The 26573-nt window shown below is 51.4% G+C and overlaps 1 protein-coding gene across 1 annotated transcript in view; it reads left to right on the forward strand.

The window, feature by feature from the left end:
• LOC133357075 (palmitoyltransferase ZDHHC14-like) overlaps positions 1-26332 on the forward strand; it is a 95570-nt gene extending 69238 nt beyond the window's left edge. Inside the window, exons 6-9 of the mRNA XM_061574848.1 lie at positions 199-301; positions 1318-1427; positions 3377-3476; positions 22858-26332. Coding sequence (XP_061430832.1) covers positions 199-301; positions 1318-1427; positions 3377-3476; positions 22858-23607 — 1063 coding nt within the window. The 3' untranslated portion in view covers positions 23608-26332. The remainder of the gene's footprint in view (positions 1-198; positions 302-1317; positions 1428-3376; positions 3477-22857) is intronic.
• Positions 26333-26573: the final 241 nt, after the last annotated feature.

The following is a 26573-nucleotide window of genomic DNA, read 5'->3' on the forward strand; positions in this document are numbered from 1 at the left end:
GGACGACCGCCCCATCCTCCCCCCCCCCCCCCCCCAACAAACACTCTGCGCCAGTCCACGGCATTCGATGTGCCCCCCCAAACGGCTCCGCTGTCGGGGGGGGGGGGGCGGTGGGGGGCCCCCTTGTACTTTGTTGGCGAGTTCGCCGCGAGTCTCTCCCCCTGGTGTTGGTGGCCTTGACCGCGACGGGGGCCGCACTGTGCTGGAAGCGGTCGTCTGTTTCTTCTCCGTGTGGTCGATCATCGGACTGTCGGGGTTCCACACCTACCTGGTGGCCTCTAACCAGACCACCAACGAGGACGTGAGTGGCACGCCGCACTCCACCACCACACTCCACCACCACACTCCACCACCACACTCCACCACCACGCTGAGCTACCCCACTCCACCACGCCGAACTACCGCACTTCACCACCACACCGAACTACCGCACTCCACCACACCGAACTACCACACTCCACCACCACACTCCACCACCACACTCCACCACCACACCGAACTACCACACTCCACTGCACCTCCGATTTAGCACGATTGGCTACGTACGGTACGAAAGAAGTTCGGCAAACATTCATTAAGATGAACAATTACCGGCTCGGCGCAACGGACGGCTTTGAGGTGTTCCGCAAGCGGCCGCCCTCCCCCGCCACCTGACCTGCACCCCGCCCTCTACCCCATGGCTACCTCGCTTTCATCGCCGCACCTGCTGTATCGCCCCCCCCCCCCGACAACCCGAACCACTAAATGACAGCACCGGTGAACGTACCGTGTCCCATATGTGTGTGTGTATATAAATGTAACGTAACGTTATTATTTTCATTATCAGAGTTGCTTCTTTTGGTTTGTTTTTTTGACGGCGTGTGTTGTGGTTATTGCAAACATGATGCCTTGAATAAAGGTGTCAGTTTTGTACCAGTTTAAAAGGGTAAAAACCTACTACTATATTTTGCCACTGGTAAAAGAGATGTCTCATAGTGTAAATGCTTAACCCGAGCTCTCAATACTCTGATATTGCACTGTGTTTGAGTTGTACGCCTTCTGGTGTCATCTGGCCCTACACCAATGGGGACTAGGCTCTAAAGAAAGCCGTCTCGGGTGTGGACCAATCAACTTCAAGGACAGTGCATATTATTATCATTATCAGAGTTGCTTCTTTTTGTTTGCTTTCTTGACTACTTGTGTTGTGGTTATTGCAAACATGATGCCTTGAATAAAGGTGTCAGTTTTGTACCAGTTTAAAAGGGTCAAAACCTACTACTATGTAACGTTAAAGTTTACAAACTTTCAGCCGTCCTCTGCTTCGTCCCACGTGTGTAGATCAAGGGCTCGTGGTCGAGCAAGCGAGGGAAGGATGTCTACAACCCGTTCAGCCACGGCAACGTCTTCTCCAACTGCTGCGCCGTGCTGTGCGGCCCCCTGCCTCCCAGGTATGCCGACCCTCCGCCTACCGCCCCCTCCACCTCCCCCACCACCACCACCAGCCTGGTATGCAGGAGCAGCAGGAGGTCGTGGGTTCCATCGCGAGCCTGAGGCCCGCTGTGTACTTGGGTTTCATCTTCTTGGTTCTTTCGGTAAAGTCACGTAGAAGGAAAATAATAAAATAATACAAATAAAACATAATAAAATAATTCTCACGACGTTTCGGCCACAACGCAAGCAGCCGTCCTCAGGTGGAGAACAGGTCCGTCGAGAAGACAGCGTCTGAATGAAACACCCCAAGAACAGGTCTGTCGAGAAGACAGAGTTCTGAATGAAACACTCCAGGCTTTCAGACTGTCTTCTCGACAGACCTGTTCTCCACCTGAGGACGGCTACTTGCGTTGTGGCCGAAATGTCATGAGAATTGTTTTATTATGTTTTATTTTTATTATTTTATTATTTCCCTTCTACGTGATTTTACCGAAAGAACCAAGAAGATGAATCCCTGCAGTCACGAAAGCTTTAAATCGAAATGTGTACTTGGGGTGTTTGGGTGCTTTCTCCGCGACAGCGTGGATTTTTCTCCAGGTCCTCCGGTTTTTCCCCCCCACAGTTAGAATCGGCATCACCACGCGTTCAGGGTGGTTGGCTGCTGCTCTACGCTTCCACACGATCATTTGTGATGGCCAGGTTGCTTCTGAAAAAGAGCTAGGCCTTACCTGGTAAAAAATAAATGGTTTAGTTTAGTAGTTTAGTTTGTCTGTATCTGTGTGCCTGTGTGGGTAGTGTAGTGGTTAGCGCGCTACGCTACAAACCCGGCGACCCGAGTTCCATTGCCGCTCGTGGCCAAGACCGGTAACGATTATCTGAACCGGTCCTGGGCCTCCCTTAGGTCGACTCGGCCTCAAATGAGTACCTGGTGTGGTGTGTAAACATTGCCACTGGGGAGACAAAGGCGGTCGGGCGTGGTGCTGGCCACCCACCCCCTTGTGTGCCGTGTTGGCCTTCATAGGGTGCTCTCTAAAAGCACTTGCCCCAAAAGTCTATGAATGCTATACGGGGGATCTTTGTATTTGTCTTGTCTTAAGTCTGTGCGTGTGTGTCTCTATCTGTGTGTGTTTGTCTATGGTGTAGGCCAATCCGTTTCAAAGACAATGCATATGTTATACACTATGTAACACGATTTTTGTTCCTGGGTAGTAAGCGTTATTCTTTTAATTGCCTATGCCTCAAAAGTACAGAAAGTGGCTATTATTATTTCCCACAAACTTTGCTTTGGTGACCAGGACTTTACGTGAAGGAATGACACAAATGCACACCGCGTTTTCTCATTGATGATAGGTACATTTCAAAATATCACTGTCCTGGTCACAAAAGCAAAGTTTGTGGGGAGTAATAGCCATTTTCTGTACTTTTGAGGCATAAACAATTAGGAAATAACACTTACTACCCAGGAACAAAAATTAATGTTTTTGTTACACAGTGATTAATTATCGGAGCATGTTTGTTTGCACGTTTTTGCCACGAGTTTGTGTGGGTTAATGCAGAAACTTGATGCCTTGCAAAAGGTTTCGATTTGGTGTTTGAGCATCTTCACACCTCCCTTGTTATTGCTAGGTAGGGTAAAGCCTTTTCTTATTTTAGATCCTGGCAAAAAAGTCCCATAGATATGTGTGCCCTGTGTAAATATACATGTGCCCGTATGTGTGCGTGTCTGCGCGTGCGTGTGTGGTTGCGTGTGTCTGTGTGTGTGCGTGTGTTTGTGTGCACGTGTCTGTGTGTGCGTGCATGTCTGTGCGTGCGTGTGTGATTGCATGTGTCTGTGTGTGCGTGTCTGCGCGTGCGTGTGTGGTTGCGTGTGTCTGTGTGTGTGCGTGCGTGTCTGTGCCTGCGTGTGTGGTTGCGTGTGTCTGTGTGTGTGCGTGTCTGTGCGTGTGCGTGTGTTTGTCTCAATCAGCTTAATTGACCGGCGAGGAGAGATCGAGGAGGACGCCTTGAAGACGGTCGCCGTTCACAACGGCCTCAACACCTCGGGCTCCTCGAGCTCCCAGCCTATGGTAGGCCCCGACGCGTAGCGGCGTCCTGCTGTGCCTGCAAAATCATCCTCGTGGTTCTAATATTCTTACTTAACATCGTCCAATTGTATCTTTTGTTCGTCGTCGTCGTTGTTATTATTTGCATCCTTTAATTTTTTTTTTATTTGATTTGATGACTGGACAAATCGAATTCACTGGACGTTTTTATTTTTTTTTAAACCACGCCACCACCATGCTTCGTGAAACGGAAACAAATCCCACCGACGTTTTAATTTACCCGTCGCTCCGACTCTCCTACCCGCCCGCGGCGTTTGCGTCGCGCCGTGTATATTTATATATATACACACACACACGCTTGTTGTTCGTCGGTATTTCACAATTAATTTTAAATCACTGAAGTTGTGGTCTGGGTTGGTGGGCGCGGGATGGGTGGTGGCGGGGGGGGGCGGCGGTTTGGTTGGCGTTTTAGAGAGAGCGAGAACGCCGTGTGCGCACTTTGAACCCAGTCACCGCTCCGTCGTGTCGCCCCTCTCTCGCGAGCGGTTTTCGTGATGTGCTCGGTGATCTCGTGACCCCCGTCGGAGAGTCTCGTGCGAGTTTGGCCGGCAGCGGGGGCGGCGCGTGCCTTTCTAGAGCGAGACGAGCGAGAAACTCACCCCCTCCCTCCCGCCTCCCACCTCCCACCCCAGCACGCAAGAGGCCTTTGGTGACGTCCGTTAGGATTTGTACAAAGTGATTTATTAATTGGATTCTGTATCATTTTAGAGTGCGTAAGAAACGCGACGTCCTGAAATATAAATGTGTCGTTAAACCTGCCACCACGACACACATTTACGTGATCTAACCCAAAAACTTTTATTATGGATAATATTGGTAGCGAAAGCCTACGTGTTTAACCATATATTTTTTGGTCCCAGTGTGTGGCGTCAATCGTGCGATGGGAACATAATCGGGACGAACAATTGCCGTTTGATCTTAATTTTGGAGCTTTCGTGACTGCAGGAATTGTTCTTTGGTTCTTTCGGTAAAGTCACGTATAATGATAAAATAATAAATGAAATAATAGCATACTACGACGTTTCGATTGCAACACAAGCAATCATCATCAGGTATAAAAGAAATAGCAACAAAAATCTAACCAGAAAACGATAGACAGACATCTAAGTCTGATTGCTTGTGTTGCAATCGAAACGTCGTAGTATGCTATTATTTAATTTATTATTTTATCTTTATACGTGACTTTACCGAAAGAACCGAAGAATAATTGCCGTTTGGTTTGTCTCTGACCAAATCGCCCCCAACGAGCTCGTCGGATCTCAAGATCTCATTGTACTGTACGTTGAAATTCGTTGGCCCCCTACGTAGCCTAGCCGTGCTAATCGCAGGTGCGGGCAAAGGACAACAAACTAAACACAACAAGCAGCTCTAAGCGTGCGTCGAGCTCTCACGGAATGATTATTGCGCGTGACATTTTTTGTTGCAACGATGCGTAACCGTCGCGTGCTGTTGTAGACTGGGCGAGAGAGCCACCCACCTCCCCCCCCCCACACAACCACCACCCCCACCTGCCCCCCCCCATCCTATTTCTCTGCCGTTCGTTCCAGAACCATCCTACTAATCACCGCTAGGGTTTGCCGCTATATGGAGACGCAACGGTGCGTCGCACGGCGTAAACACCACGATCATCGCATCAACGTTCGTTCGGCAAAATATCGTTTTCTCGTGATTATCGACACTCGTTTAATTTATATTTTGTGTTTTACATCCTGATCCACATATGTACGATTTCGCAAACATGGTCATCAAAGTTTTCAATATTTAGCTGTAAGCCGTTGACTTTTGGCTTAAGTGATGGCGTGATGGTCATGTGACATCCTCAATTTTAGCGTTGTGGATCTTTTAATTGTTTCTGTTTTTAACTGGCAGCAATGAAGGCTTTTGTAAATGTTACCGATCGCAAAAAAGTCGCCATAATTCGAAGACTCGTGTTGTGTTAACATCAGCCGAGGAACCTTTTTAAGTTGTCATCACGCACACTGGGAGCACAGCAACGCACAAAAACAGGACTCAAATACGTAAAAAATCGCGTGACAAAATTATCCGAAATTGAAGCCGCGATAATCGGCGTGTCGTGAAATTGTACAGCGTGGAAATCCGACTAATCGGAGACGACCGAACACATTTTGCACGGCGCAGTGCCGGAGCGTGCGATTGGCTGGTTGGCCACCGGTGGTGGGGGGTGGCGGGGCTTGCGGTTGCACTTGGCCCACTGTTTGCATCAGCGGGAATTGTGGGTAAATTGATGCAGGTGCATGCTGGGAAAGCTTAAAGCCGTTGGCTTAGATACACCCGACGCACGCAGCTGTTTGTGAGATTCGTTTGGTATTTTTTCTTTGGCCACTAGATACCAAATCGTTTTTGTCGTTAAAATTTTTATTCACTGAAATGTAATCCAATAGTACGTATTTGGTCGTCTGGCACGAACACTTTAATGGTTTAAAGATAGGTTAATCTGTGTGACATCTGCAGCAGAACATTGTGTCCCCGGCAGCCTTAATGCCAGATTTCACTGGTTTTCGTAAAAAAAAAAAAATCTAATTCCATTTTTGCTGTTGCTTGAAGTATAACGGACGTAACGGACAAAGCGAGCAGTTCTCGCCTTGTCGAGGTCTCCTCGGCTGCGTGGTCCTCCGTGCTGCCAAGACTGCGGTTGGGGAGGGATGCTGCGTTTAATGAGAAAGAAAGAAAAGTAATAAAATAATAAAAATAAAACAATAAAAAATAATTCTCACGACGTTTCGGCCACAACGCAAGCAGCCGTCCTCAGGTGAAGACCAAGTCTGTCGGGGAGACAGATAGGTTAATCTGTTTTATTTTTATTATTTTATTACTTCCCTTCTACGTGACTTTACCGAAAGAACCAAGATGAATCCCTGCAGTCATGAAAGCTTTAAATCGAAAAGAGAAAGATAGACTTGGGAAAGTCACTTTCGGGTTCGGCAGCAGCAGCAGCAGCGACGTCGCATCGCAGTCGTCTTCCTTGAGACGCTTGGCGGCGGTGGGCACGTCTGGAGCGATTTTCGGTGGGGCGCTCCTGAAAGTCGATTGGAAAGTCGTTGCGATCGTCGGAGGAAGCATCAGACTTTGTGCCCACGAGCGTGTCTCTCTCCAGTGCCTCTTTTCTCCGTTGGGCAAGCGTCTAAGTGCAAGCGGAACGGGTGGTTTTTCCACTGCCTATTTTTGTTGTGCCGATGCGGCCCCTTGGAGGAGACATCCGAGTCTGGGTTGGGGGGCCATGCGGGGCCACTGGTCGGCACGGGGTGGGGGGGGGGGGGGATAAGAGACTCGGTCTCTGCGCGTGACGTCGGCGGCACGGCTCGGTTGGTTTCTGCAGTGGAAAAACAACCTGGGGGCTTCCTGAGCCGCAGCGGGCTGGGTGTGTGTGTGTGTGTACGTTGAACTTCTTTCGCGCCGTACGTAGCCAGCCGTGCTTCATCGGACGTGCGGAGAAAGGCCATGGCATGGTTTGGCACGACACGGCACGGCCCGGGAAAGCCTGGCCCTAGCGCAGTTCAGATGTGCAAGTGGAAATCAAGAGTTTACAGCATAAGAGCTGGGGATGTTCGTTTTAAGCAAAACAAATTAACTCGGGATAATGTTTCCTTAAAGAGGGTTGCAATAGCTAACGGGTGAATGACCTCCTTCCTGAAGCCCCCAGGCCCAGTCAGCCAAAAAACATCGGTGTTCTCACCTCCCGTGACCAAAAAACAAGAGTGAAAAAAATCCCCGTTCCTATTTCCATTTTGTATAAACCCATTCGGTCAGCGTCGCCGAATCGCCCAGAATGTGCCCGACATCGCCAGATCGTGGAAGCTCCGTGGGGTTGAGCGTTAATTCTAGATTTGAAGCTTTCGTGACTGCAAGGATTCATGCTCTTAGTTTTTTCGGTAAAGTCACGTAGGTAAAAAAATTCAATTAAAATTAATAAAAATAACCTAATAAAAATCACGACGTTTCGGAGGCATCAGGTGGACCGTCACAGCCAGATTTGCTATTTTTATTCATTTTAGTTTCATATTTTTTACCTACGTGACTTTACCGAAAAAACTAAGAGTTTGAGCGTTAATCTTTGCGCCTTTACGGGCGTGGCTGCCCTGCGCGAAAGACAGGTGCCACAGCCTCCGCAGAGGGCATTGCAGCAGAATCCATTGCTGCTCTGCACTCAACGCAACAGTTTTTTTGTTATTTTACCAGGTCAGGCCCCCGATGACCTACGTAGCTCCTTTTCAGGAGCGACCTGGCTTTCACAAACGATGTTTTTTCTTCATTTTAGCGCACGGCTATTGGAAGCGATCTCAAACTGAAGTAGCCGCCCTCTTCTTGGCTTTGCGCAGCCGCGTGAAGTTTTCTCCACTCGACACATTCATCAGTAACGCCGCCCTCGGAGGATGACAGTGTATGATAAGGCCACGGAGCGGATTATCATTTGGGACTGGCTGTTATAGCTTTCCCAGTTTCAAACGGCAAGTGATGAATTGGTGAGCCGAACAATTACTTTGTAGACTTAAAGCTTTCGCGACTGCGGGAATTCATGTTCTTTGGGTCTTTCTGCAAATTCTAGATTTGAAGCTTTCGTGACTGCAAGGATTCATATTCTTAGGTTTTTTCGGTAAAGTCACGTAGGTGAAAAAATTCTAATTTTTATTTAATAAAAATTAGAATTAATAAATAAGAAATAAAAATAAAAATCACGACGTTTCGGAGGCAACACAAGCTTCCAACGTTCCACCTGAAGACGGAGGCTTGTGTTGCCTCCGAAATGTCGTGATTTTTATTTTATTTTCATTGAACTTTTATTAATTAAAATTTTTTACCTACGTGACTTTACCGAAAAAACCTAAGAATACGGAAGCTTGTGTTGCCTCCGAAACGTCGTGATTTTTATTTTATTTTTATTTTACTTTTGTTAATTAAAATTTTTTACCTACGTGACTTTACCGAAAAAACCTAAGAATATCTTTCTGTAAAGCCACGTAGATAGATTGCTTGTGTTGCGATCGAAACGTCGTGAGAATTTTATCGTTTTATATTTTTATTATTTTATTATTTCCCTTCTACTTTACCGAAAGAACCAAGAATATGAATCCCCGCAGTCACGAAAGCTTTAAATCAAAATTTTAAGTTTAGTGTTAAAAGTCAATTCAGCTCTCAGTAACTTGCACAATCTTCTCCCGGCTGTCCCGTGGGCCATAGCAGATGCAGGCACCACCCAAAGGTAGCGAGGTGAGAGTCAATACCGATTCATTTTTAAATCCTTTATATTAAGTTCGCTTGCTTGCTTAAGACTGTGCAAATCTTTCAGTCGTTTTTTAACCCACTTCCCGTGATCCAATCGAGCTGACATTTTCCACAGAGACTCGTTGTGCGTGACAATTAATGTTCGTGAAAATAAATTTCCAAAATTTTACACTTTTTAGGACAAAAATATTATATTTAATTACCTATTGCTTAATGGTGGCATGCAATCATCTGACCCATAGGTGGCAGCCATCTCAAGCCAGAGGACAAGAGGACTCTAGCCGCCACGCATATAAAGGATTTATAGTGAAAAACTTTGTTTTTATGGGTTATACTTATTACGGCTAATTGGGTGCATTGCTTCAAAGGGCCCTGCTCATTTCAAACGGCCATCGCGTAATTCAGCCATCGCTTGCCACGGAGACAAGTTTGTCACCGCTAGAGTTACACCACCTCAGGTGGTACCGATAAGTGAAGATGCCTGGTCTGAGCCTCATGGCCTACGAGTGAAGAGGTTGAGGGGGGTGGCCCCCTTCCCCATGAGGAAGAGGGTCATGTAGGGTGTTTGGCCACACTTCAGAGCGACGATCAGTGTGGTTTGAAGGGTGATATAACGCCACGTAAGGGTACAGGCGATTGTGTTCGGCTGTTGATGTCTGTGGGCCGAATAGCTGACGCCCCATCCGAAGGTGATGGGTTCGAGTCCCGGTTGTTGCCGGTCAACTTGGCACATCCTTCTGTGGTCTATAAAATCAGTACCACTTTGTGGGAAGTTAACAGCAGTCGTCTTGTGGATAGACTGGGCCTGCTGTAGGAATGAGGAATTCTCCATCACATTTGCTGAAGGTGCACTATCTCTAATAATAAAGAATAATAGTGTAAAGCTGAAGGGAAATGGGACTTAGGCAAACCCAATCTCTCTTTCTTATCATGGCATTATTATTGTTTGGAAATAACCAAACCTAATATCATCTATAACTAGGTCAACTCAGCCTCAAATGAGTACTTCGTGCAATGTGTAAACATCGCCACTTGGGAGACATAGGCAGTCGTGCATGGTTCTGGCCACCCACCCCCTCGTGTGCCGTTCCAGCTGAACGGCACTTTCCCCAACAGTCTGTTAAGGCTATACGGGGGAATCTTTGTCTTAATTTGCGTAGTAGTTAGCGCACTGCGCTACGAACCCGGCAACCTGTGTTCAATCCCTGATCTACGGCCAACATCATTTGCGATATATCTGAACCAATCCCGGGTCTCGCCCTTAAAAGAGTAACTGGTGCGCTGTGTCAACTTCAGAACTGGGGAAGACCAAGATGACCGAGAGTGGTGCTACTCCCACCACCACCCTCCCTCATAGGTGCGCCTTGCTGGCCTTCGCTTAACAGCACTTTCACCAGCAGCTTACAAAGGCTTTAGGGGCTATCTTTGCCTCTGCATTGGTGTTACATGCATGTGTGTGTTCTTGGATTATTAAGACTATGGAGAACGTTTTGGTCTGGAGTAATAGTGTCACCGGGTCAGGAGTTGTGTTTGTGAACCTGGAGAGGGTGAGGGGGATTAGAATAATTTATCAAGCCGGTGTGTGTGGAATGCATCTGTCAGTCTGTATGTGGGTGTGCTTGTGTGTGTGTGTAAGATCCATGGGGGAGCGGTAGTGCAGCGGTTAGCGCGCTGTGCTACGAACCTGGCGACCCACGTTCAGTTCCCGTTCACGGCCAACACCAGTGACTTTTCTGAACCGGTACTGGGCCCTCCCCTAGGTCGACTCAGCCTCGAATTTAGTACCTGGTGCGGATGTGTAAACATCGCCACTGGGGAGACAAAGGCGGCCGGGCGTGGTGCTGGCCTCCCACTCCCCCGTGTGCCGTGCCGGGCTTCATAGGTGCTCGCTAACAGCACTTGCCCCGGCAGTTTTTCAAGGCTACACGGGGGATCTTTGCCTTTGTGATCCTCGTGCAGTATTTCTGCCGGTGGGCTCTGTATGATTGATTCTGCATCTGCACAGCACACGGACCGTAGTGAGCAACTGAGCGGTCCGCCCTTTAATTTCCAAGCCCCAGTAAAAAAAAAAAATCGACGATTCACCGACCCTCCTCGGTGATTTTTCGTCTTTGTCGTTTGAGGCTGCAGTTGGATTTGTGGATTGATTCACTCTTTGTGCCCGCCTTGTGGTGAATGTGGACTCTGCGACTGGGGCTTTGCACTGCATTGTATTTGAATGGACGAAGCTGCCACCTTTTTAAATCCTTTATATTAAGTTCGCTTGCTTGCGTGCTTGCGTGCTTGCGTGCTTGCTTGCTTACGACCGTGCAAATCTTTCGGTCGTTTTTTAACCCACTTCCCGTGATCCAATCGAGCTGACATTTTGCACACAGACTCGTTGTGCGAGACAATTAATGTTCGTGAAAATTTTTTTCCAAAATTTTACACTGTTTAGGGAAAACAAATTAAATATTTAATTACCAATTGCTTAATACTGGCAGACAATCATCTGATCCATAGGTGGCAGCCATCTCAAGCCAGAGGACGAGAGGACTCTAGCCGCCACGCATATAAAGGCTTTAGAGTGAAAAACTTTGTTTTTATGGGTTATACTTATTCGAATAAAAGTGTTTTCGTCCTTCCCCAAAAAAAATAATCTTATTTCGCGAACAGGATAAATACAACGACCCATACGCCCCTTACGCACACATCGATACATGTTGCCAACCAATACGTTTGTGACGTAGTGAATTCGTTTCGGCCATAAGTAAGCTACGTGTGACGGATTCTATCCAATCGCAGAACAGGTAATACTAATAATGTACGCTTAATTTGTGTGACACCTTCCGCTGATATCTCAAGGCGCCTTGTAAGAATGAGGACAGGCCCGAGAGAGAAGGAGAAGCTGAATGTAATAAACAGACTTCAGAAGATGCGGTTATAAGACGAGGATTTGAAAAAGTATCCGGAAGCTGCAACCACAGCGCACTACACCACTAGGCAGCCCCCCCCCCCCCCCCCCCCCGGCGCGTGATAAGTGCAAAAGTATTATCGCTCGTTTGACAAAAGGACATCACTTGCAATGCGACAACTTTGAGCCTGTTTAACACGTAGGCTTTCGCGACCAATATTATTCATAATCAACGTTTTTGGGTTTAGATCGCGTTATTTATAAATGTGTCGTAACACTCCACCACCCGACACGGCCAATCAGTAAAAAAGTGTCACGTTGACAAAAGACAAAATAGTTCACTGCTTTAGCCCACACTGGTGTGTTGAAGCGTGAAACTACAACATTAACAATTTGAGTAGTACGACGTTTCGCTGGTAATTGCATCCAGCATCATCGGGCAATTCGCCGGAATGGTGAGAGGCTCTGCTCTGTCTTCCGTTCTTATATAGAGCAGCAGCAGCAGGGTGACATCATCATTAACTTTTAGCCTGCTCGCCGATGTCACCGATAAAGCTGCCGATTCGTCAATGTATCCCGCGGCTTGCTTGGTTACTGCTCGGTTATTTACACTCCAGTCTCTAAAAGGGGAGGCTGGGGTGGGGCTCTCTCCCCGCAGCTCCCACGAGTGGTAGCGGTGGGGAGTTCCTTCGGCCAGCGTGGCGCGGGAATTCAACTTGCGGGGCTGCGCCTTTTACTGCCGTTCACCCCTTTCCCTCACTACTTACGCTCACCACTCACCATCACCAACCATCCTCACCCTCACCCCCACCACTCTCCCTCACCACTCACCCTCACCTTAACCACTCACCTTCACCACTCACCCTCACCACTCACCCTCTCCACTCACCACTCTCACCACTCACACTCACCACTCACCACTCTCACCACTCACCCTCACCATTCACCACTCACCTTCTCCACTCACCCTCACCACTCACCACCACTACTCACCACTCATTGATATTGAATGCGGGTGGTTTTTTCTTTTGAGCTTTGTTCCAAATCGTTAAGCCCTACGATTTTGGATGTGTAATGGACGTTACATAATATAGGATTATAATGACGACGATGATATATAATATATATGCTTCGATTTAAAGCTTTCGTGACTGCAGGGATTCATCTTCTTGGTTCTTTCGGTAAAGTCACGTAGAAGGGAAATAATAAAAGAATAAAAATAAAATATAATAAAATTAATATGTTTTATTTTTATTATTTTAAAATAAAAAGAATAAAAATGAAACATATTTATTTTATTATGTTTTATTTTTATTCTTTTATTATTTCCTTTCTACGTGACTTTACCGAAAGAACCAAGAAGATGAATATATATGCTGTTGTGTGGCCCTCCAGTCGCTGCGTGTTTTTTTAAATTGCAGTATTGGGTTCGTATAGGATGGGCTGTGACCTTATTCTCTCGGAGTGATGAGGCAAACACTTTATTTTCCTCTGTATGTTATGGCAACAAACTAGGGTGTTGCGTCTTATAATCTGACGCGCGCGTGTGTGTGTGCGACTCTGATTTGCAATATCTTATTAAAACCCGGCAGAATCTTGGGGGAGCGGGGAGGCGCGCGGGGTGCATGTCTTTACTCTTTCAGAGCGTCTTACATTCTGGAGAATTACAGTAATTGGCAAGGCCACGGGACAAAATGAGCACGAGCGAACACACGGACAGCGAATGCGCGAGGCCACGCTCATTGCACGAATTCGTCTCAGGATTTCATTTCCCACGGAAGCTCTGGCTCCGTGTGGGGTGGGGGGTTGTTGCTTCGAGCAGCGCTCTCGTTGATTACACACCCTGGCTACCACCACTCTCCTGTCGGGTTTCACGAGCGTGGCTCTTGCAACGGTCGAGCCTTTTAAGTTTGAAATATTACCCGCGGCTGCCACATCTTGTGTGTGTGTGTTAACACGTAAAAGCGTTGAAGTGATGCATTCGGGGAATAATGAAGCTACCAAACATCGCCGTTTGGCTGGGGGCAGACAGGTTTAAGACGAGGCTTGTTCCCGTGTGTCCCCCCCGAATGAAGCAGTTGTGAAAATGTTTATGGCGTTTTGTAATAACTTTCTTCTCGTTGACACCGTGTAGGTGTTGTGTCAGTCAGAGCTTTAAACCTCCACTACACGTTGCGGGATAGTGTCACCCGTCGTATGCTTTCACGACCAATATTGTCCGTAACAGAGGTTTTAGGATTAGATCGCGTAAATATGAATGTGTCGTTAAACCCGCCGCCAGCCAAATTGCAAGGTTTGTCACGTAAACAGAACGCGCCAATTCGTTACGGGTACAGCAACACCGGTTGTGTGTTGGAGAGTATAAACCCACGACAACATTTACAATTAGATTGCCGTGACGTTTTGCCAGTAATTACAACAACAACCACCAGCATCATCGAGTGGCAGCCACAGAGTTCTAGAGAAACCCTCCTCCTGTTTCGGTCTTAAATAGGGCGGGGGATACACGTGATGTCATCACTTGTGAGCCAATCAGGTGCGAAGGCCAGAGGGGGGAGTGGGGGAGGGGCTCGTTGACCCTCCCGGCTCTGCTTGTGACCTGGTTGAGTCTCCCGGCTCTCCTTGTGGCCTGGTTAAGCCTCCCGGCTCTCCTTGTGGCCTGGTTGAGCCTCCCGGCTCTCCTTGTGGCCTGGTTAAGCCTCCCGGCTCTCCTTGTGGCCTGGTTAAGCTACCCGGCTCTCCTTGTGGCTTGGTTAAGCCTCCCGGCTCTCCTTGTGGCCTGGTTAAGCCTCCCGGCTCTCCTTGTGGCCTGGTTAAGCCTCCCGGCTCTCCTTGTGGCTTGGTTAAGCCTCCCGGCTCTCCTTGTGGCTTGGTTAAGCCTCCCGGCTCTCCTTGTGGCCTGGTTAAGCCTCCCGGCTCTCCTTGTGGCCTGGTTGAGCCTCCCGGCTCTCCTTGTGGCCTGGTTAAGCCTCCCGGCTCTCCTTGTGGCCTGGTTAAGCCTCCCGGCTCTCCTTGTGGCCTGGTTAAGCCTCCCGGCTCTCCTTGTGGCCTGGTTAAGCCTCCCGGCTCTCATTGTGGCCTGGTTGAGTCTCCCGGCTCTCATTGTGGCCTAGTTAAGCCTCCCGGCTCTCCTTGTGGCCTGGTTGAGTCTCCCGGCTCTCATTGTGGCCTGATTAAGCCTCCCGGCTCTCCTTGTGGCTTCCCAGACTATTTGGCCGCTCTGGTGAGTTAAGAAGCAATGCGCACTCTTTCACTGTTGAAAGTTTTAGGCCACAGACCCAGCCGGTGGGTCTTGTGGATCAATGTTTTGTTTAAGCGGCATTTGTTTTAAAATGAGGCACGCCCTTGGTTTAGATTTTTCTCGCTCCCGTCAGAAAGGACGAAAGCTGACGTCTCAAGCTGTACCTTGGTTAAGCCACACCCTGCAAAACTTAGCGAAAAGTACAGCAAACCAAACACGGTTCGTTTAACGTGAGTTGTAGGAGTCAACGGAACCCGCCCCCCCCACTCACAAAACGGGTGATTAAAATGTTTATAAATTCCACGGCGGAAGAGGTTCAATCAGTACCGCCGTGGTGACGGTCATTCACCCCCCCTGTACCCGTTCTGAGACGTCTGGCAAGTTGCAAGGGTGGTGGTGGAGGGTGGTCGTCACGTTCACTGCCGAATCTCGCAACGCGCAAACGGCGCAGCAGCAGCAGCGCCGTTGTTTTTAAAAAGGCGTCGTTGCTCGCCGCGGAGAACCGTAGCGACGCGACCGCCGCCGCTCTACCGTAGCCGGCGCCAAAACTGTGCCACACGCCCTCCCCACGTGGCCTTGTGGGAGCCCCGGTACCGGTGAAGTCGGAGCAGCAGCAAAGGGAGAATCGGCAGAGATCTCCGTTAGCGGCCGTTGTTTGGCGAAGCGGGGGGCGGCGGGTACAATGTTTTTGTTATCGCCGGCCGACTGTTATTATTAATGGTTTTTTTTTTTTTTCCCCCAAGGAAACATTTCTTCGGGGCTTATTGTTATTGTTGTTATTACGTTTCTACAAGCGCGTCAGTTTGTAGGAAAATGGTCGTAATGTACAAATATTTAAACCACTAAAATGAGACTTAACTTGCTGCTGTTTACTGAGGTTATTATTATTTTGTGGGGGCGGTTGTAAGATGATTATTGAATCGTACGTCTGGCCTTTATATATATATATACAAGGTGTGTAGTTATATTTTGTAATTATTTTGCGCTTTTGCAAACTATTCTGTGCCAGAGATGATTCAGCTCTCCTGTATACGACACGGGCTGTGTTAGTCGTCATTCACACATCGCTACGAATCCTACGGACGCTCAGAAAAGCTCGAAAAAATTGGCGGAAGTTATGAAATGTTCCTTGTTGTTGAATCGACTGTCTATTTTCCTGCGCGTGGTAATTCTAAAACCTACCCTTGTCCCGAAATGGAACGTGTACACCCAACGTAGCTGAAAAGCTATCCCCCCCCCCACCCCGAAACGGTGAACTCAAAACTCTTTAACCTGATAATTTTTGCATTATGGCTGCAGGTATTGTGGTCTATGCAAACATGACTCCTTGTAAAAAAAAGGTGTCAGTTTTGTTGCCAGATAGAAGGGTAAAAAAACCAATTATCATATTTTTTACTGGCAAATGAGGTTGCAATGGTGTAAACTCTTTAACCTGTTAAACGCGCGTCGCGGGGACAACGCCTGGTCGAGTGTTCGGAGCGCACGAAGCATGTGCGCTTTGATCGCAAACCGCGCTGTAGGCGTCACTTTCGCGGCCCCTTCCCGTCGGAGGAACGTCCCGTGGAAGTGCGGGTCGCAGAGCTACCTCCGAGATCCATTTCGGTGACGTTTTTTATTCCGCGCATTGTTGGAGTGGGAGGAAGGGGGGGAGCACGTGACCCGCTCGCCAGAGGTCGCAACCGGGTACCCGATACCCGTACCCTACCCGATACCCGGCTACCCGTACCCGGCCGGGTACGGGTAGCCGTTTGTGACCCTGGTGCGGCCAGGTACGGGTAGGCCGTGAGTCACTGGTGAGTTGCCGTTTGTCACTCATTTCCCAACGTCTTGTCTCTTCTCACAATTCAAGTTCCTAGAATCAACCCACCCGCGCCTGCAACATGGCTTCATCCCAGAGGTCTCAATCAGGTACCCGATACCCGTACCCTACCCGATACCCGGCCGGGTACGGGTACCCGTTTGCGACCCTGGTGCGGCCGGGTACGGGTAAGGAATCAAAACCTGTTTGCGACCTCTGGCGCTCGCTCTGCATATGGGAGCAACGCTCGTCGCACTGCTGTTGCGCACCGTACGTTTGCACTCCACGCATCTTAGGATGCAAGTGGTAGCTACGCAAGTGTATGTACAGAATGCATAGAAACCCTTACAGGATGCATTACCTTGGTATTCCGTGTTTTGTTCGCGCGAAGAGCTTGTTATCATTATTAAACCTTAAGTTAATTTCCCTGCAGTGGTCGTCTTGCAAACGAACTCGCCCCCGTACCCCTCTGCCCCCCCCTCTCACTCCACCGCCATAGGAATGTGGAATGTCCACCACTGGCTCAGGGCTGTAGTAAACTGGAGGCGAGCTGGGAGAGCGAGAGAGAGACACTTAGTTTTATTATTTAGTTTAATGACGATTGTGTAGATGTGCACGCGTATTTGGAGAGGGTGTTTTAGCGGGGAGCGATCGTTTTAATTTCTTCGTAAGCCACGCGCGGCGCTTGATTGCTGATCGTCGTTATTTTCTCTGCGTCCATGCCGGCGAAGTCCGGTGGCCACCTCCGTTCACCTTGACAATCGGCAGTTCCCGTTCGGCTCGCACAACTCGATCGTGTGAACTCCTTCGCCCGTTCCGAAACGTCTGCGAGTTCGCAGGGTGTGGGCCGTTCCCCCCCCCCCGTCCCCCCCCCCCCCCCCGTTAGCCGCCGAATCTCGGAACGCGCGAGGCCGTTAGGCGTTCATTTTATTTCGAGAGGCGAAGCAGCAGCAGCAGCAGCGTCGTTTTCATAAAGGCATCGTCACTCGCCGCGGTGAACCGTAGCGACGCGATCGACTCTACGATAGCCGGCGCCAAAGCTCTGCCACACGCCTCCCTCCCGCCCCCATGGCCTTGTGGGAGCCCTCGGTGTGCCGATGAAGTTATTATTTTTTTCTTCTGGTCGCGTTCCGACGACGTGTGCGTACACGTCCGCACACCGGGACGGAATCGTGAGAACAACCGACGTACACGTTGCTTCGTCGGAGCGGGCGGGCGGGGGGGGGGGGGGTGGCGTTCACTTCTGCCGTTATCCACACAGCGTGGCCAATTGCTCTTCTTCGTTTCATCGTCATTCCTGGAAATGCGTTTTCGTGCCAAACCGAAAGTGAAACCGGGGGGGGGGGGGTGGTGGTGGGGGAGGTTGCGCGCTTCGTGGTTACATGCCCTCGGTTGTGCGACCCGGCCACTTCGTGGTGGGTCCGCTCACCCCGATTGTGTCCAACCTTTTGGAAAATACATTCCTTTTATACGTCCTTGACTGAAGTCTTCTTTTAAGAGCCGATTAATAATAGATCAAGGCTGATGATTGCAAGCTGTGAGCAACCGCTCAAAGTTACAGAGGTATGTACTCATGAATTTGTCAAACAGCCGCTAAACCCCACACACTACGAGTTGCAACAGCGATGAATATTTCTGTGTTTTAATATACGGTATATATTTAAAATACAAATTTTTATATTTGCATGCAGTGCCTTAAACGTCGCGTACGATAGAAGAGAAGGCATTATTTAAAGCTATTTGTAATCGGATAAATTGGCAGCGGTGGGCTGGCTTGCGTGTGTTTTTTGTTGTTGTTAGCGTCGTCTGTGTGACTGAAATGTTTTGCGATAAGCCAGAATTTACAATAATGTGGAGGGGCTGAAAATTAATTCTGGCGACGATCAAGGGATTTCTTTCTCTGCAACGAAATCCAAAGCTAAATTTTTATTGACTTGTTGTTTAAGCGTCGCATTATTCGTGCGTGTACTCTATTTTTGGGCTGCCGGTTAAACAAAAACGCATGCCCGGTTTGCCTTAGCTTGAAGCTATCGAGGCGTTTTTGTTGTTGTTGTTGCAGGGGGCGGGGGGGGGCGGTGATCGTGAGTCGCGTCGTCCGGAAGTTATGGACCCCCGCGAGTTTGAGTGGCTGCGGTTTTTGTAATCTCCACGTTGATCAGCGCGCCTTCAAACGTTTTAATTTCTTCGTGACCATTTCGTGTTTTGTTTGTTGCGGCCATTGTTGTTATATTACTGTACAAATTCATTAAATGTTCTTTGATTTAAGAGGTTTTTTTTAAGTTGTTGCTCTTTGCTTTTATTATAATTTCATCGTCGATGTTTTATTTTTATTATTTTAATTCGCGTATTTGTTGTCGCTGTTGCTGCTCCCATGATTGGTTCGGCATTATATTCAAGGACGGCAACTGCCCCAAGCACTTCCGTGGTCACGTGACTTGACTCGCAATCGGAAGGGTCACGACCTATCAACCCCGCCCGCTTAAGGGTCAAATTAGCCCATTATCATGCATCATCACCGTATATCAACCCTGCTTAAGGGTCAAATGAGCCCATTATCATGCATCATCACCGTAAGACGGGCGTCAATAAAGTAAGTACCACTTTGGGCGCAAAGTCAACACTGATCGTCCTATTGGGAGAGACTGTCCCCCACACCCCCGCCATGGTAATGTGGAATTTCCACCAGTGGGCTCAGGGATGCCACTGGAGATACGAGCGCTTACCAAGCAACTCCGTGTGGAGCGTGGAGACATTGCGCCAGAGGTGTTGGTTCCATGGTGGGGGACAAACGGGGACCTCAGTTTACTTTCAACGTTTACTTAAAGCTGAAATAACACACACACACACGTCTTGTGCTCTGGGGGTCACAAAAGCAAACACGATTTTTGGTGCACACGCACACACGCACACACGCACACACACACACACACACAGTGGCCGTGACCCTAACGCATGCACACACGCACGCACACACACAGTCGCCGTGACCCTAACGCACACACAAAAAAGACAGATCCCCCGTGTAGCCTTAACAGACTGTTGGGGTATGTGCTGTTAGCGAGTAGCACCTATGAAGGTCGGCACGGCACACGAGGGGGTGGGTGGCCAACACCACGCCCAGTCGCCTTTGTCTCCCCAGTGGCGATGTTTTTACGCACCACACCAGGTACTCATTTGAGGCCGAGTCGACCTAGGGGAGGCCCAGGACCAGTTCAGATAATCGTCACCGATGTTGGCCGTGAGCGGGAATCGAACTCGGCTCGCCGAGTTTGCTCAGACCACAGTGCACAGAGGGCGAGCGCACGTTAATCCACGGTGTTAGGAACGCATGTGCTTCGTGTTGAGCAGTAGTATTGTTTTTGCACTCACAAGGCATTTGTTTCCCGACCATGAAGTTGCTAAGACGGCAGCGCCCAGAGAGAGCGAGATGACGTTCATCCACGCAACGATCGCGCTGGCTCGTCGTACCGCGTGTGCCTCTCGTTTGCGATGTTCCCGCGCTGGGCGAGGGTTCGCCCGCTCCGCTTTGCGCGTCCTGCGTGTCGCTCACGCGGCGGACGACCAAGGCACGCTCGCTCTGGACCGATCGCCGATAAACCCCGTGCGTTGTGTGTCGCTGGCGTTTCCCCCGCGCACGCTCGAACCGCGTTCTTCTCCGTGCGGCCGAGAGAGGCCTCGGGGCAGTACAGCAAGCGGGATCGTGAAACCGCGTGCGCGTGAGCGCCCCCACCTCCCGAGTGCACGAAACTAAACTATGAAACTGTTTTAATTTAGCAGGTGTGTGTGGCCCCACTGAGCTGTGGTTCTTTTTTTTTCGAAGCGACCTCCTGGCGATCGCAACTGATGGCTGAGCCAGGTGGCTTATCGTCTTCGTCGCGTGGAAATTTCTAGCAGCCGAATCCTCTACACGCGTGGCGATGTCGCTTCCGAATGCGGAGAGAGAAAAAATCCACGCGGCCGCGGGGATAGAGAGAGGCTCAAACTCCAAATATAGAACAAGCGTCAGGGTCGGATTTGAACCCATGATCTCCTGTGTACCGGGCGAGGTAGATAACATTTCCTAGCCACCGTGGTGACGATTCCCTTGCGTGCGTCAGGTTTCTCCGTTACACACCTTGTTTCAAACCTAAAGCGCTCGTTGCGATCAAAACTATCGCAGCAACCCAAATTGATTGTCCCAGCGCCCCGATGCGCGGGGGGGGGGGGGGGGGCGGTTCGTCACAATCTCAGCGAAGTTCGCTGAGATTGTGGCGTCGTGCGCGTGTGTGTGCGCGTGTGTGTGAGGCCACTTGAAGTGGCCTCAAAAGTGCACCGGTCCTGGCACCGGCGCCGTGGTGACGTCACCGTCGCTTCGTGGCGAATGGCGGCTGCGTTGGTGTGCGCGTGTGCGCGTGTTTGTTTAATGGTCCACTCCGCACTCCGCCCCGCGTATTGATCTCATCGATGTCCAACAAGGACGACGCTTGGCGGAGCAATGCAGCAATTAACGGGGACTCCCTCCCGACAATAATGAGGAGCTGATGCGAATTTCGTCTCGTTGGTGAGATTGTTCAGATTTATTTGGCTGCTATAAATGTCCACGCGATTTGCCACTTCGTAGAGCCATCATTCTGTGGCCAGGGTCTCTTCTGAAGAATAACGAATACCTCGGTGGGCTTTATCTGGTAAGATGTAAAAAAATAGTTTTGTTTTGGTGATTGTTTTACCTTTCGTTTGTTGTAACGTTTTGACCCGCGCCCTATTGGACATCTCTGAAAAAGAGCTCTGTCGCTCATCAGATTCCTCCAGTCGAAATAAATATCGTTTTGGGGGTGGGGGGGGGGGGGTGCAGCCGGTTTAGATTCGGCATCGTTGGGTGCCAGCGCCCCCGCCAAAATACAAAGATCCCCCGTATAGCCTTAGCAGGCGGTCGGGGGCAACTGCTGCTAGCGAGTAGCACCCACTAGGCCTCGGCAAGGCGAGGTAATTGTACCCTTTTTACCGGGTGAAAGGGTAAAGGTAAAGGTGTCGACATGCCAAGGGGTAAGGGTAAAGGGTAGGGTAAAAGGTAGGGTAGAGTGATTGTATTGTGGTAAGGGTAAAGGTAGGGTAAAGGTAGGCTCGTTGTTTTTACACTTTTACCTTACCTTGCCGAGGCCAGGCAGCACCCACGAAGGTGACGCGGCGCGGCACGCGAGAGTGGGGGGTGGGTGTCCGTCACCACGCTCTCGTTGCCACCCCCCCCCCCCCCCCCCCCCGCGTCGTAGCGGCTGCTCGATCTGACGCAGGGCGACCGTGCCGGGCGAGTTGTTTTTTGGCAGAAAATTTTGGTGGAAAACGACGACGGCAAATTGTTTTTCGGTTGCCCCCCCACACCCCCACACCCCCCTCCACCCCCCGCCCCTTTATCGCAGGATATCCTGGAAGACTTTGCCCGTACATGCGCCGGCTAAAAAACAAAACCCGAACCCCGCGCACGCAAAGCTTAATAAATCTGGCCGGATAATGAGAAAACGACGATGGTAAGCTTGCAGAGAGAGGAGGAGACAGGGAGTTGGGGGGGGGGGTTGGGGTGGGTGAGGGAGGGAGTCAACACTGTGACACTAATCCAAGATGCAAATCACGGCGTTATCAACGTGGCCAAGTGCCTCGCCCGCTGAGACAAAACGAGCGCGGCGTGAAGGGCCGGTTGCGGGCCGGGATTTATCGGCTTGAAGTTACGGGGGGGGGGGGGGGGGGACACGGTAAACACTCGTCTCGGCAATGACTAACCACCGCCTCCCCCCCCCGGCCGCTCAGAAGTAACGCTCCCGTGTGTCGACTCGTGCCGCTGCGTCTGCGCTCTCTAACGCTCTCGCCCCCCTTGTTGTCATCCTCCCTCCTCCTCCTTGTTCCTGACTCCTTCATTTCTTTTTTTTCAAACGTCCATTCTTTTCAAACATTTCCTGCGTGCGCGTTCCTCACTTCCTCCATCGTGTGGTATCCTCATCCCTCCTCCCCTGGCCCCCCTCACACAATTCCTTCCCATAATGCCCTTCGACTGCCGACCCTCCCCCCCCCCAATCTACCTTCCCTGCCACCGCTGGTACGACCACTTCCACGGGTTCCCCCCCCCCCGCCCCCCACTTCCCACCGCCGCCCCCCTTTACCACCACGCCACCCTCCCCCCCCCCCCTCACCGTCGGCGCCGCAGTGCGACCAAGACCAGTGCCTCCAGAACAGCAAGCTGATGTTCCAGGCGGCCGCCACTCCGCTGCTGCAGATGGACCACAAGGGGGCCGCGCCGGGCGCCGGCGGCAAGGGAAGCGGCGGCGGCGCCGTCAGGGAGCCGCGCCGCCGCGCTTCCTCGGCGGGCCGCGCCCCCGCGGGGCTGGCGCTCTGCGCCACCGTGGGCTCCATGGAGGAGGAGATGGCCTACGCGCCCGCGGGCGCCGGAAACCCGGCCGATGCCGCGCCGGCCTCGGCCGCCCCGCCCGCCCCATCTGACCCCGCTGCGGCCGCGGCGTCGGCGGCAGGGGGGGCCGACCCGGCGAGGAAGCCGGGGGGGGAGGCGGGTAGCGAGCGCCGGCGCGGGGAGCCGGGCCCCGGCGACGGCGCGTCCGGCCCGCCGGCGTCGCGGAAGGCCGAGCGGCCGGCGAGGACGGCGTCGCGCCGCCTGCGCCTCGAGGAGTCGATGAAGTTCCCGATGATCGACGACGACGACGAGGAGGAGGAGGACGGGGAGGACGGCGAGGAGGGGGATGAGGAGGGGGAGGGGGAGGCGGGGGGGGGGCGGCGAGGCGACGCCGGGGGGCGGCGGCCCCTGCCCCCGGGCCTGGTGGCGATGCCCATGAGCCCCATGGTGGTGCACCACAGCCACACGGTGCACACCCTCAACCCGGCGACACACGAGATGCTGCAGGAGGTGTCCGCCCGTGGGCTCGTCAAGCTCAGCTCGGTGTGACCGGTGGGAGAGGTGGCGAGCGCTCCCTCCGCTCGGCGTGACGTCACGGGAGGGGCGTGACGTCACGGGAGGAGCGTGACGTCACGGGAGGGGCGTGACGTCACGGGAGGGGCGTGACGTCACGGGAGGAGCGTGACGTCACGGGAGGAGCGTGACGTCACGGGAGGAGCGTGACGTCACTCCTCCTGTGTGTGTGCGCGCTCGCCCCCGAACGCCGCTCCCGTGTCCGTCTCCGATGCTGTCGGTGTGTTTGTGAATGTCCCTGTCGTCTCATTTTTTCCGGTCCACTCTTGTCCCATCCCTTGCCCCCCCCCCCCCCCCCCCCCCCCGTACGCTGGTCTCGTTCTCTCTCGCCCCCTTGTCTCTCATCCTTGTTGTCCCTGTGCTCTCCGTGTCCTGCCGTCATTCCGAGCACCCTTCGTTGTCTGCCTCCTCCACCGTTGCTCCGTCCCCTCGTTCGCTCGTACCCCGTGTCTGTCCCTCCCCCTCTCATCTCTTTTTGTTTCGTGGCTTTTCCCATCCTCGGTGTCCTCTCCCGTCGTCCGAATCTCTCTCCCTGCCGTCGTCCTCCCGTCTCATCCCCTCCCCATCCCCTCCTCCTCCTCCTCACCCCCTCCTCGTCAGCGTCGTCGTCCCCACACTGGCCACCCCGGTGCGTTCCGCGTCGATGGGCGTGCGAGCGCGCGCGAGAGAGGGAGATTGAAAACGGCCCCGTCGACATGAACACGTGCCGAGGAGAAGGGGTCAAGAGAGATGCTGCTTCTGCGACCCGTGTCTCCGCGGAGGTTAAAAGGGAAAAACCGACGACGATGACGGCGAAGGACAAAAAAAAATCCCGGCCGCACTTTTCCACTTGAGGACGTGTCCGTGGCAAGCGGACAAAAAAAACGTCTCGGAAATGTTTTATAAACAAGGTGGTCTTCATTGTAGTTCCTCGTACGTGTCGCACAGCTGCTGCTGTTAACAACACACGTGACGGCTGCCTCTACGTTGGATTTTTTTTTTATAGGGCCCAGGCTTGCGATCGGCCGTTTGGTCTCTTCTGTATTAATCGCAGGGAGATCCCCTTTGCTCCCCCGGTGGACACTTGTCGCCACGAACACCACCACACACACTTACACACAACACGCACACACAAACACGCTTACACACACGCACACACATACATAAAAACACGTTTGCGCACACACGCACACAAACATGCACACACGCACACAAACACACACACGCACACAAACACACACATGCACGCGCACACACGTGCACAAACACACACGCACACGCACACACGCACGCACATGCACACACGCACACACACAAACACGCACGCACACACGCGCACACACAAACACGCAAGGAGAGAAACCGGACCCCGGTCGACGATTGGTAGCGATGCGTTGTCAAATCCCCCCCCCTCCCCACCCCCCTTCACCCCCCACTACCCCCCCATCTCCCCCCCCCCCGGCCCCACGCGAACTCTCATTCTCTCGCTGAACATTTTCTACGAACGCTTCGACGCGACGGAGAAAACCTGGAGATGTTTGGCGGCAACGGCTCCCTGTTGAAGCAACAACAACAAGCAACAACAACAACAACAAAGCTCTCGGACAACTGCACGCCCCGGGGAAAATCCACGAGTCTAGAGGCGCTCGATAGCGCCGACACGGAAAAATGAATCTAACCGTGGATTTTAATATTCGCACAACACCCCCCCCCCACCCCCTCCATCATCGCCCACCCGCACAAAGAGGAAGAGAGAGACGGCACGGACAGATCTACCGAGGGACGCTGCTGACGACGGTGTCCGTGCGGGAGGGTGCTGCCCGCGCTTGCGACGGCGATCGTGGTCATCTGGAGTTGTTCCCCCCCCCCCACTCGCTCCGTGCTGCCACGGTTGCCGCCACCGCCCGCAAGCATTCGTCCACCCAAGCGGCACACGCGCGCCCTTTGGGAGCGACGGGCGCGACGGGGACCCGCTGGGTCAGTCGGAACGCGTCGACAAAACGCCGGGACGATTGCCACGCCGCCCTTCTTGGGCGTTCTTCGAGATCCCTCGTCGCGTCGTCGGGAACTTTTAGGGAAGACGACGCGACGCCTCCGATGAGAAGTTACAGTCTCGGAACTAATCTCCTTTTTTTTTTCTACTCCGAAGTATCGCTGACGATTCGTTTTTTTTAAATAAGAACACTCCGGTTCGAGTTTCTCGCCGCCGTAGACTCGCGCGGAATGGCTTCCGCCAAGTCGGCGCGCGTATGCTGACCTCACCAGGGTCATGGAGAGCCTCGTCTTGTGAGTGGAGGTGAAAAGGCGTTGAGGCCGTGGGTCAGCGTTGAGGCCGATTGGATCTTCTGCAATTCTGCGGTCCAGCGAGAAATGATTTAAGTCGGTCGATTCAAATGTCATTTCCACCTCCAAGCCAGCAGGGGGCCGTGGCCATCTTGAGTGGAGAGCAACCGCCACCAACCGACGCCTGGGCTCGACGCGTGACGCAGCCTGCCACTGTGACGTCACGCCGCGTCGTGTGGTGGTCACGTGGCCTCGACGGCTGCCCACGTAAATGTTGTCACGCGGCCGTTGGCGGTTGGTGGCGAAATCGACTCCCTGTCGCCGGTTGGAATCCACATCTGATTGTTGTTATTTGCGTTCTTGATTTTTCTATCATCATCATCATCATTCTGTGAGTTCTTTTGGTAAAGTCACGTAGGTAAAAAATGAAATTAAAATTAGTTAAAATAAAATACTAAAATCACGACGTCGTGATTTTATTATTTTATTTTTATTAATTTTAATTTCATCATCATTCTCTTGGTTCTTTCGGTAAAGTCACGTAGGTAAAAAATGAAATTAAAATTAATAAAAATATTTTTAATAAAAATAATAAAATCACGACGTCGTGATTTTATTATTTTATTAATTTTAATTTAATTTTTTACCTACGTGACTTTACCGAAAGAACTAAGAGTATG

The sequence above is a fragment of the Lethenteron reissneri genome, chromosome 56 (assembly GCF_015708825.2).
Source record: "Lethenteron reissneri isolate LAM-NWPU_2019-01 chromosome 56, ASM1570882v1, whole genome shotgun sequence".
Taxonomy (NCBI): Eukaryota; Metazoa; Chordata; class Hyperoartia; order Petromyzontiformes; family Petromyzontidae; genus Lethenteron; species Lethenteron reissneri.